The 12,681-nt window shown below is 45.2% G+C and overlaps 1 protein-coding gene across 1 annotated transcript in view; it reads left to right on the top strand.

Moving 5' to 3' along the window:
* The window catches only part of Dnah8 (dynein axonemal heavy chain 8), a 245,323-nt gene that overhangs the window by 42,724 nt on the left and 189,918 nt on the right, over positions 1–12,681 (top strand). The window contains exons 17-20 of the mRNA XM_032888883.1: positions 559–746; positions 7,992–8,072; positions 8,528–8,644; positions 10,737–10,856. Of these exons, the coding sequence (XP_032744774.1) occupies positions 559–746; positions 7,992–8,072; positions 8,528–8,644; positions 10,737–10,856 (506 nt within the window). The remainder of the gene's footprint in view (positions 1–558; positions 747–7,991; positions 8,073–8,527; positions 8,645–10,736; positions 10,857–12,681) is intronic.

Genomic DNA, 12,681 nt, shown 5'->3' with positions numbered 1-12,681 from the left:
AATTCCTGTCATATTAATAAATTAATTCCTGGTCCAAGGGGCCAGAGAGATGGCCCAGTGGTTAATTAAGAGCACTGGCTGCTCTTCCAGAGGACCCGGGTTCAATTCCCAGCACCCACATGGCAGCTCCCAACTGTCTATAACTCCAGTTCCTGGGGATCTGACACCCTCACACAGACATACATGCAGTCAAAACACCAACACACCTAAAATAGGAATAAATAAATCATGTTTAAAAAAAAGCTAAGGGGTTGGGGATTTAGCTCAGTGGTAGAGCGCTTGCCTAGCAAGCGCAAGGCCCTGGGTTCGATCCCCAGCTCCGAAAAAAAAAAGACAAAAAGAAAAAAAAAAAAAGCTAAGGTAGACCTCTGTGACCCACTAAGGAAGTATTGCAGTTCGCAGCATAAGGTCTGTCTCTGACCCAAGTCAGTCTGCGTGCGAGTCTGTGTGTGACTCAACACTGTAGGATCCAGAACCATTGCTCTGCCTTTAAGAAGGGAGCCGGGAAGCGGAAGGTGCGTGGGAGGGAAACTGATGCCATCACTGGTTTGCTTGCAGCTTTGCAAGCTACGCTGTTTGTGCGACATCCGGAAACGGGGAAGTTGCTGGTTAACTTTGACCCTAAGATTTTGGAAGTCGTGCGGGAAACAAAGTGCATGATAAAGATGAAGCTGGATGTTCCGGAACAGGCCAAGAAGTTGCTGAAACTAGAAAGCAAACTGAAGGCAGACAAGCTGTATCTGCAGGTGAGGGGGACGGTGGCCTCTGGTGACTTCTTTTCTTCTTGTCGTATGTGCATGTTTATGTGCGTGTGCCCGTGTGTGTGTGTGTGTATGCAGAAGTTGGTATGCGCGTGGATGTGTGTACATGTTTGTGTGCATACATATTTCTCTCTATACATGTTTATGTGTGTGTGTGTGCATGTGTGCATGTATATGTGTATACACATCTTTGTGCATGTGAATGTGTGTGCATGTATGTGTGTGTGCACATTTATGTGCATATGTGCATGTGTTTGTATATTTGTATGCTTCTATTTTTGTGAATATTCACATGTGTATGCATGTTTGTATGTGTATATGTTTATGTGTGTGCACATGTGTATGTGCATGTGTGTGCATGTGCATGTGTATGGGCATGTGCATGTGTGTGTGCGTGTGCATGTACATGTGGGTAAAAGTGTAGAGGCCACAAATTGACACCGAGTGTCTGCTATTGCTTTCTCCTTTTGTTTAAATGTGAGTGTTCTGTCTGTGTGTACCCCAGCACACCAGAAGCAGGCTTCAGATCCCTTTATAGATGGTCATGAGCCACGGGGTATTGGGGCTGGGAATTGAACTCAGGACCTCTGGAAGAACTGCCAGTGCTCTTAACCGCTGAGCCATCTCTCGAATCCCTCCATACTTTTGAACTCGACATTCATGGACTAGGAAGACTGACTGGCCAGTGAGCTCTGGGGAGTCACCTATTTCTGCTCCCCCAGCCCTACAGTTACAGATGAACATGGCTGCAGCTTAAAAAGAAAATCGTCGTTGTCGTCGTCGTCGTCACCACCACCACCATCATTGTCATCAGTGTGCGTGCTGGCAATCTAAACTCAGGTCCTCACTCTTTGTATGACAGACACTTTCTGTCCAGCCTACTTCTGATTACATTTGAAGGAGTTTTTTAGTGTAAGGAAAATGTATCCCAGTAGGTGGTTACTTTATTTTTAAAAAGGTTTGTTGAGCTGGGCAGTGGTAGCCCATGCACGCCTCTACTCCCAGCACTTGGGGAGGTTGGGGGAGGCAGGCAGATCTCTGTGAGTTCGAGGCCAGCCTGGTCTACAGAGTGAGTTCCAGGGCACTCAGGGCTACACAGAGAAACCCTGTCTCAGCTCCGCTCCCCACCCCCAAACAAAAAACAAAAAAGAACAGAAACGATTTAATGTGTGAGAGTGTGTGTGTGTGTGTGTGTGTGTGTGTGTGTATTTGCGTACGCTCGCACATGCACACACACTCATGCACATACACAGGTACCCAAAGAGCACAGGAGGAGGTGTCAGGTCCCGTGGAGCTGGAGTTCCAGGCCTCTGTGACTCACACTGGTAGTTGACGCAGTCATGGGTATTGGGATCAGAACGTTAGTCGCCAGCCAGAGCCCTAAACACTCTTAACCCGCCTCTGCGGCCGCCATTCCTGATAGGTTTAGAATGTCAACTTGCAAACTTAATAAAGACGGGAGGAGGAAAGAAGGAAGGGAACAACTGGGCTCACTTGGGCTTCTGGGTCCTAAGTGATGAAGCATCAGGTTTAACATCACTTTAATTACAATTTTATGGAGCAAGAATATGAACTTTAATATATTTAATGCTGGGCACTAATAAAATATTAATTAGGAGAGAGGGATGGCTATAAAGTAGCACGAAGGGGAAGGGTTCCCCGACATTATGGGGTAAAATGAAGGATTCTGATTTAGGTTCACTCACGAGGAACCTAAAATTTAAAATAGGAGTCAGGGGCGGTGGCACACATCTATAATCCCGGCATGTGAGAGGCAGAGGCAGGCAGATCTCTCTGGGTCAGAGTCCAGCCTGGTCTATATAATGAGTTCTAGGACTGTCAGAGCAATTAGTAAATGCTATCTTCAAAACAAAACAAAACACAAAAAGCAAACCAAGCCAACAGCAACAAAAGCAAAACCTTAAAAAACTGACATTCAAAAGTATCGTGAAAGAGGGCCAGTTATGCAAATTGAAGAGACAGGAGGAATGGCCCAACTGTTAAGGGTGTATCCTCTTCTTGCAGAGGATCGCATTGGGTGGCTCAAACCTGCCTGCAACTCCAGCTCCAGGTCACTAGATGCAGTCTGCTGGTGTCTGCAGGATCTTGCACTTGTGTGCACATGGACACACACACAGACACACAGAGAGAGACAGACACATGCATACACATACACACACACACAGACACATGCATACACCTAACTGTGCCTATAGGTAGGTACATGAAAAACATTCTGAAATTTAGCACATGTTTCAAAGACGTGTGAAAGAGAGTCGGCAGCATCCGATTCCTTTGAAAAGCCGGTTAAAACAGCAAGCTCAACGTACCCCAGTGTTCTTTGCTTTCTCCAGGAAGTCGGTGGGCATGTATTTCGGAGAGGTGGGAAGATAAATTATTGTAAAGATAATCCTTTCCAGAAGCATTAGTCATAGCCAAAGACCGGAATATAAATCCAAGAATAAAGAACCGATTAAATATGGATTATAAAACGAATGCACAGAAATTAATGGGACCTGTGATGATTCAATGAGGAAAAGGATTCTCTTTGCTTGGGCGCAAGGAGGATTAGCTTCTTTTCATCCATGACATAATAAGTCAATACAGGATTCTTCCTGGATCTTTCTGGGAAGATGACAGTGACTTAAATATGTCACTACATTGAATTCTCTTGGTTTAACTAATGTCCACATCTGGGCATAGGGACAAACTGGTTGGTTTGTTCTCTCAGAAGGAAATAAAGAGGGCATGGGAGGATATTTCAAACCGTTATTCTACTAAAAGTTAAAACAAACTGAATGTCAGTTATGTAGCTCTAAGAGGAGCAGCAAATTAGGACAAGTGTTGTGAGTGACTTGCATCAAAGTACACTGTACTGTATGCATCTACGACACCGTTGACGAATTAGTCAATTTTAATATATTTAAAAGAGGGCTGGAGAGATAGGCGAGAAGCTAGGAGCACTGGCTGTTCGTGCAGATGATGGTTTGGTTCCCAGCACCCATGTGGTGTTTCCCTATTGCCTGTAACTCCACTTCTTTGGGATCCAACACCCTCTTCTGGACTCTCCAGGTACCTTTATGCATGGGGTGCATATGAAGATAGGAAGACACACAGTCATACATAAAGTAATAAATCTTTAAAATGAAAGACAGCGAAGGTAAAAGTTTTACTGAACAGGTTTTTTGTTTTTTGTTTTTGTTTTGTTTTTTTGGTTTTTTTTGTTGTTGTTATTTTATTTTGAGATTTTTTTTTTTTTTTTTTTTTTTTTTTTTTTTTTTGCTCAGCTGGCCTCAGACTTGCTGTGTAGCTGAGAAGAACCTTGGGCTCCAGATCTCCCTGCTTCTGCCTCTCCAGTGATGAGTTTGAGGCCTAAGCCGCCACAAGTGTCCAAACAGTTTAGTGATGAAGTAACGCACTATTGAAGTCTGAGTCCTTTTTTTTTTTTTTTTTCAGAGCTGGGGACCCAACCCAGGGCCTTGCATTTGCTGGGCAAGCGCTCACCACTGAGCTAAATCCCCAACCCCTGAGTCCTATACCATACAGTTAATTGATTAAAAATATACGGTGGAAGTGGTTTTAGTGTCTCTACAAAGGTAGACTACGACCGTCATAATCGGTTCTAGAATATTTTCGCCATGCCCAATAGCATTCAGATCCCCACTTTCCCTCCAGCCTCTGTCTTACTCTGCAGTTGGACGCTAAGACCGCCACTGTCTCTGTGGACCTGCTTACGTTGGGCACTTCCTATAGGTGGAGTTGTAGAACACGTGGCCTTTCCATATATAGCTTTCTTCATTAGCCAGGACCAATTCACATTGCGTCATGGGTCAGGATTTCTGTTATCTGCTCGTCACTTCCTGTTACGTCATGCTATTCCTTGGGAGATGTGCACAGATGCCTACTTGCCAATCACAGGCTAAAAAGAGCACAGCACCGAACTCCAACTTGGTGAGCCAGTTAGTTTTGCTGGGGGTGGGGGTGGGGATACCTACAGGAGTATGACTAAGGCGTTACTTATAAGAATGGATAACTACAGTTACATCTCGTTACATCGCCAAAGCCCATCCCAGCCTGGGATCAGGAAAGTTGTACTTCCAGGACCCCTGGATGAAATCACTAGGTTTTGTTAGTTTGCTAATCCCACGTGTAACCTTTTGAAGAACCAGGCTGTTCTGAGAAGTGACAAAGTTTCCCTCCTAGAGAGTGAGGGCGAGTCTGGTCTGCTACATTGTTGCCATTACTCGTCAGTGCCGGCCTTTTGTGGCTACATTCCGGTTTGGAATTTCCATACGGTTTGGTTGGTATTTCTATACGTTTTGGTTGGTATTTCCATACGGTTTGGCTCCTATTTCCTTGCCATATGTCTTTTCATGAGTTTACTGGCTGTTTGTAGGTTTTTGGAGTTTTGTCATGAAGGTTTGTTGCCTGTTTAGACCCTTTGCTTATTTTAAGATTGGGTCTTTTGGCTTTTTAATTCTTGAATTCTAATAAGTCTTTGTAGATACGAGTTTGTTATCAGATACTAGAATTGTTTTTTTTCCCTCCCATCCTGTGGGTGGTGTTTTTATTTTGTTAATGATGTTTTAAATTTTGTTTTATTTTAGATGAGGTCTTACACTATTCAGGTCTGGTTTACCTGGAATTCTCTAGGTAGACCAGGCTGGCCTTGAACTCACAGAAACCTGCCTGCTATTGGGTTCCGGTGGAAGCTGAGATAACTCACTTTAGAGACAGAAGTTTAAAAGTGAAAGCTTTAGGGGTTGGGGATTTAGCTCAGTGGTAGAGCACTTGCCTAGCAAGCGCAAGGCCCTGGGTTCGGTCCCCAGCTCTGAAAAAAAAAAAGAAAAAGAAGAAAAAAAAAAAGTGAAAGCTTTATATTCCGAGCACTCAGGGAGGTGGCCAGTCCGGGATTTGAACCTCATCCCGGAAGGAAGATTGTACAACGGTTTTAAAGGGTGGGAAGACAAAGCGAGGGAGGAACTGGGGGGAGGCGCAGTGTTCTCCAACTGTATTTTGACATTATGAGTTAAATAAGGGAGTACCCATTGGAGACTGGGCTGCATTCAGGGAAACTTGGCTTCAAGGTTCTTAATTCATTCTCTTAGACATTAGGTGCAGACCCCAGAGTGACAAGGGGACAAAGGAGTGGGGCAGCTGCATGCTGTTAATTAAGACATAACAGGCAATTGGATATATATCCAAATATATATTAATAATATAATTATATATAATTTTTTTCACAATTTTTGCATCTTGGTTTAGATAACAGCAATTTTTATATTTTATATCTGTTAATAGACAATTAAGAAAACATTTGGAGAAGTGGGGTAGGCGTTCATTCCTAGGCTTGGGAGCATGAACTTGCTCGACCCTGCCAACAAGATGGAGGAGTTGTCCTTGAGATGACTGGTCTCAGACAACTGTCTCCTTACAAGGCATCCCTGAGTAACTGTTTTTTTCCTCACTCGGAAGCTGTTCAGCTCTAGGGAAAGCCCCCTAGGGTCTGGGACCTTGAATTAGTTTTTCCCTATGATTAAATGGAGTCTGGGAATGAAGTGGTAGCGCTTAGAATAAATTTCTTTTGCTTGTTCCCAACACCTGCCTCTGCCTCTCAAGTGCTGGGATTAAAGGCCTGCATCGCTATGCCTGGCCAGTGATGTACTCCGAGATGGAAGCATTTTAAATTTTTGTATTTTCCTTGTCCTGTTTGAGAAATCTTTTTCTAATTCACTGCCACGGAGATTTCCGTTTGTCTTCTTCAAAGAACGTGTTAGTTTCTGCTCTTAGGGGAAATAGGATGTAATTGTTGAAGAACCTTCCCACGGACGAGGTGCACCGACCGCGCATGCGCTTGGCTTTGGGGCTTTGCAGCGTGAGACCAGGAGGCCCACGCTGTTCATATTGCACCTCCTGGGATTTCATTAGCATTGGGTGACGCCAGGAAAGCCACTCTTGCTTGCTGGGTGTCAGGAAAGACTGCTCGTAGGAAATCAAGAACTCCGAAGCTATCAAGACTCAAGTTGCTTAAAAAACCAGCTAAGCGACTTCGTTCCACAACTCCCAACACACCCTGCAGTCAGTTAACAAACCAGCCCAAACTGGCCATCATGGGTCATCTCTGAAAGGAAAACAAATGTCTAACAAATGGTTGTGTGGAGTAGGGAAATGTATTCACATCGAAGAAGCAGGGTTTGGAGGGATGACTCAGCCATTGAGAGCACTTGCTGCTCTCGCTGCAACCATCTGTATCCAGTCCCTGGGACGCAGTGCCCTCTTCCGGCCTCCTTGGGCACTGCATGCATAAGGTTTGTGGCCACAAAGCAGGCAGAACACCTCTACCCATAAAATAAAAAGGGAATCTTTAAAAGAGAAAAAGAATCAGTTACGGTTTTGGCGATGAGTGGCTTTTTAAAAGATTTTTGTTTGTTTGTGTGAGCGTGTGTGTTTGCTACTTGTGAACAAGGGTGCACAAGGAGACCTTGTGAACCCTCCAGCTTAGGTACTGGGATGGGAGTAGCAAGCATTCTTAACTACACAACCGTCTGTCCAGCCCCAGCGATGAGTGTGTTTCAGTACGTCAAAAGATGTGGAACTGTGACTGGGTACAGGCCTGGAATCCAGGCAGGAGGTGTCCAAGTCAGCCCAGGCTACTTGAGACCCTGTCTAAAAAAAAAAAAAAAAAAAAAAAGACAACGACAAACCCCCAAAAGATAAAACCGTGTAATGACAGATAACATGAAATGATAATTATCCAAGCAGTTTCTCGAAGAGAAACGAGCAAGGTAAGTGAAAAAAATGAGAATCTTAAGAAGTGACACGGGGGCTGGAGAGATGGCTCAGCGGTTAGAGCACTGACTGTTCTTCCAGAGGTCCTGAGTTCAGTTCCCAGCAACCACTTGGTGCTTCAAAACCATCTGTAATGAGATCCAATGCCCTTTTCTGATGTGTCTGAAGACAGCTACAATGTACTCACATACATGAAATAAATTAATTAAAAAAAAAAAAAAAAAAAGAAGTGACCCGGACATGTCGGAATTTAAAGGGATGCACCTGTGATTGACAGCCGATGAAAGGGTACAGCCAGTCAGTGTCAGTGAAAGTTAGCAGCCCCCACCCTGGCGCAGGCCCATGTGGGAAAAACTGGTGCCGCGAAGCCTTTCCCAGCGGAACTGTGGTCTTTGTTTCCGTGCGAATTGAAGTAAACTGTGCCGTTTTGACTTTGTGCAGGGCCTTCTGCAGTATTACGATGATTTGTGCCAGGAAGTGCCTTCTGTGTTCGTCAATCTGATGACCCCGAAGATGAAGAAGGTTGGTGACGCTGAAGGGTTCACATTTGATTTCCCCCGCTTTAAAATTAGATTCCTGTTGTGTAGAGGATTGATCTCAGAACACATCTCTTTGCCTTGACCACCTCTTTTTCTCATTTCAACTTTACAGCTTTGGCTGGCTCGCTCGCTCGCCCTCCCTCCCTTCCCCCCCCTCCCCCTTCTCTTTACTCCCTCCCTCTCTCCCTCCCTTTCTCCCCACGGAATGGTGTCTTGTCCAGGCTTTGCTACCTGTGAAAAAGACAAGTAAATGTGGGTCGTGACTGCTTTGCAAAAATTTACGGCTGCTTCCACGACAACCAAAGACGGTTTAAAAGAAGGGCCATCTCTATTAGGTGTAATGGTGGAGGAATCTATTAAACAGAGGCATCATATAGTATTTTCGAGCAAGAGCTTTTCTGAGCAATGGAAAACCGTCACCTTTTCTGCTCTCCCTAGGTGGAGTCCGTCCTGAGGCAAGGGCTCACAGTGCTGACCTGGTCCTCACTAATGCTGGAGAGCTTCTTCAAAGAGGTTGAGTCCGTTTTGGATATGTTCAACCAGCTTTTAAAGAAGGTAAAGACAATAATCTTTTAGAGCAGCACTCAAATTATAAGTAGCATTCTAATCATGCCCAGAGGCCCTTTGGTTACCAAAGGGTGTGGTCTGGACCGGAGAGGTGGCTCGGGGGTTAAGAGTGAGTCCCACTCCGCAGAGGACCTGCATTTGGTTTCTAGGACTCGTGTCTGGACGCTCACAACTGCTGGTAGCTGTAGTTTCCACGGGGACCTTACCTCTGTGGGGACCTGCATATGCATGCTCATGCCCACACCGAAACACATACATGTGGTTAAGAAAAAAATAAATGCGAAAAAGGGTGTGTTTTTTAAATAAAAGAACGTCCACTAAATAAAAAAAAAAAAATGTTACCGATTTGGGTCCTTTTCCTCTGGGTTGTCCTGTGTTTATCCCCAGATTTACCTTGTTCTCACTAGGCTGAGGTGGAAGTTAGGATGATTGGATGCTGGAGAGGTGACTCAGCCAGTAAAGCGCTTGCTCTGCAATCATGAGATCCCCCGTGCCCACATAAAGAGTCCAGCCATGTGGGGGGGCCACCTGCAACTCTAGACTTGGGAGGCAGAAGTGGGGGGTCCTCAGGACAAGCTGGCAGGCTAGACTCACCGATTTGGCAAGCTCTAGGTTTAGAGATCCTGCCTCAGTAGTCAAAGTGGAGAGGGATTGAGTAGGACTCCTGACGTCAGTCTCTAAAGACACACAGAAACATAAACAGACACACACACACACAGATACACACAGATACAAAGACAGAGACATACATGCAGACACATAGACATACACACACACAAACATACAGACATGCACAGAGAGACATTCATACATACATACAGACAAAAACACAGACACACAGACACAGAAACATACACCGACACACATGCATGCAGACACACACAGACACCTGCACATATAGAGACAGGTATACATACAGATAGACAAAAACACAGATACACACGCAGACATAGACATACATAGAGACACACAGACAGAGACACAGACACACAGACACAGAGACACAATACACAAGACAGACACATACAAATAGACACACGCAGACATGTACATACACAGATACACACAGACACATGCATACATACACAAAGACATGAATACATACATACAAGTAGCCAAAAACACAGATATTCACACAGACATAGACATACATAAAGACACACATACAGACACACATACACAGACATGTACACATACAGACACACAGATACACAGAGACACAATACACAAGACAGACACACAGACACATACAAATAGACACATGCAGACATGTACATACACAGATACAGACAGACAGGCAGGCACACATACAGAAACACAATACATAGACATACAGACATACACATACACAGACACACAGACATATACATATACAGACAGACACAGATACATAGATATACAGATAGGCAGGCACAGACACATAGATGGATAAAGACAGACACACACATATAGAAAGACACAACACACAGACATATACACATAGACAGACACCACAGACATACACAGACACACAGACACAGACATAGATACAGACAGACACATACGCACACACATGCACAGGAAGAAAATGGATTGCAGAACGCTGAGGATGGCGGGGTGACAGATGATTTCCCATCTGCCATATAAAGTGTGCACATCTTTTGGGATGTGCTCATCTCTGTGCGTGCTGTCACGGTGTCACAGACAAACTCAGACAGGTGAAACCTGGCCAGGGCCCTCTGCATTTTCCAAGCTGTGTGTCGTTTCTTAGCTTGTTTCCTGCTCTGAGCCTTGGTGTCTTTAGCCACAAAGCTGGGACTTGCACAGCCCTGATGTGCAAGAGGAGGACCAAAGGCAGTCATGCCCACGAGGAACACTCTGGCCCATGCCGCTTTAGAACCATGCCCTAATTTGTATGCACACGTACTCCTGAACACCCACCAAATGAGGCTTGACCCAGGATGCAGATTTCTAGATTCAGTTCTGTAGACGGACTTATAACCCCGGGGTGTCTTGTCGAAAAACAAAATGTTTGTGTTAAAGGGAGAGAGAGAGCTGTTTCTTACTTTTTACCTTTTGCGTGTCTTTGTCTCGTGGGTAGGTCAATGACCTGTGTGAAATGCATATCGACACAGTTCTGAAGGAGATCGCCAAGACGTTATTGATCTCCTTGTCGGACAGTGGCGCCACCAGAGTAGAGGACATGCTGACCCTCAACGAGGTATGGGTTCATTAGAGCAGTGGGAAGTGTTGAGTCGCTGACCCGACGTGTGAATTCGCAATCGAAAAGTGGAACACCTGGGCCTGTTTTTTTCTTTCCCTTTTGGGAACTAGCTTTTGTGGGAAATAGCCTAAGCATCAAAGACTTGTGTGGCCCTAGCAGCTCCAGTCAAGGGCCACAGCTAGGTATGACTTACATGTCCTTGAACTAATGCTGGAGTCCTTGGGGGCTCTGCCAGTGTTTCTGGTTCCTTTCCTTCACTGTATCCTCCCAGGGATATGTCACCCACCTTCCTTCCTTGCTTGCTTCCTTCCTTCCCTTCTTCCTTTCTTTCTTCCTTCCTTCTTTCCCTTCCTTCCCTTTTTTCTTCCCTCCTTCCTTTCCTTCCTTTCTTCCTATTTCAACAGGGTCTTGCTATGTAGCCCTGGCTGGCCTGGGCTGTTTAGACCAGGTTAGCCTTGAACTGCTTGGGATTAAGGGCCTGGGCCACCATGCCCAGTTTCCATTTTCCTTTCCTCGTGGGTTCAGATGTTCTCCTGTCCAGTCACTGAGGAACCTGGGACTCACACCTCACCGCGCTCCAAGTCTGTTAAGCGTTATAGCCAAACTAGGTTTCCTCAGAGTTTTCTTGAGTCACCTTCCTTTCTTACCCTCAGTACCTGTTCCTTAGGTCAGGCCTCTAAGCTCAGTTTAACGCTGTGGCCTGCCTCTCTCCCAGCTTCTGTAGCTGGCCCATCGTGTTCATTGCCGGCACATCTGGTTACACAATGCCAGTAGCATCCGGTCATTACCGCATAACATCTAAGCTCCTTAACATCCGGTTCCACTGACATTTTATTCTGTGTTCTTTTCTGTTGGTTTGTGTTTATATACACACATGTTTAAACGTTACACAAATTTTTTTATATGCATAGGTGTTTTGCTTATGTGCATGTCTGCGAACCACATGCTTTCCTGGTCCCTGAGGAGGGCAGAAGAGGGGGTGGGTCACCTGGGTTTGGAATTACAGATGGTTGGGTGCGCGTTGCCACGTGGGTGCTGGAGATAAACCTGGTCCTCTCAAGAGCAGCGATGCTCTTTTTTTTTTTTTTTTTCTTTTTCTGTTTTTTTACGAGCTGGGGACCTAACCCAGGCCTTTTCGCTTGCTAAGCAACCGCTCTAACACTGAGCTAAATCCCCAACCCCACAGCCGGTGCTCTTAATCACTGCATCATCTCTCCAGCCGGCTTGTCCACAGATCTCAGGTTTGGTATTCAGTGAATGTCTACACATGCCCTGCCTTGTGGCTGTCTCTACAGTGTAGACTTTTCTTTATCCCATGTGATTCTCTGGAGCTCCTGTTCACAGGGTCTCCCTTCCTCTCCCCCAGGGAATTGTCATTCATTGTGCATTCACCATCTTGTTTATTTTTTAATTGCCTCTTCATGGAAATGTTTATAGCATTGGGTGTGGTCTTTGTATCTACACCGAAGTGGCTCATCTTGTTCCTTCCATCCTGTGACACCATAGTATTCTGTTGTATAAGTTCCCTGCAACTTGTCTAGACTGTCGGGGACCTTTGGCTAACGTATAGCATGTGGTTATAGAGTGGACATTATTATGTGTGTGCGCGAAATGATTTTGGTGGGCGTAGGTGCGGAAATGAGATGGGGTCATTCGCCATAAATATATTTGGCTGTGGCAGTGTTACTGGAAAATTTGGGGTGTCCCTTCTTGGTTGCCAGATGATACTGGGGAGGTTGGGATTCCCTCCTGTGATTTTTAGTCATGTAGATTAAAAAAATAAAACTGAGAATGGATTCAAGCAGAAGCTCACGGGCAATTC

The sequence above is a fragment of the Rattus rattus genome, chromosome 18, assembly GCF_011064425.1.
Source record: "Rattus rattus isolate New Zealand chromosome 18, Rrattus_CSIRO_v1, whole genome shotgun sequence".
In the NCBI taxonomy this organism is placed as follows: Eukaryota; Metazoa; Chordata; class Mammalia; order Rodentia; family Muridae; genus Rattus; species Rattus rattus.
The sequence above is the reverse complement of the archived record's forward strand: the minus strand, read 5'-3'. Positions and strand labels throughout refer to the sequence as shown.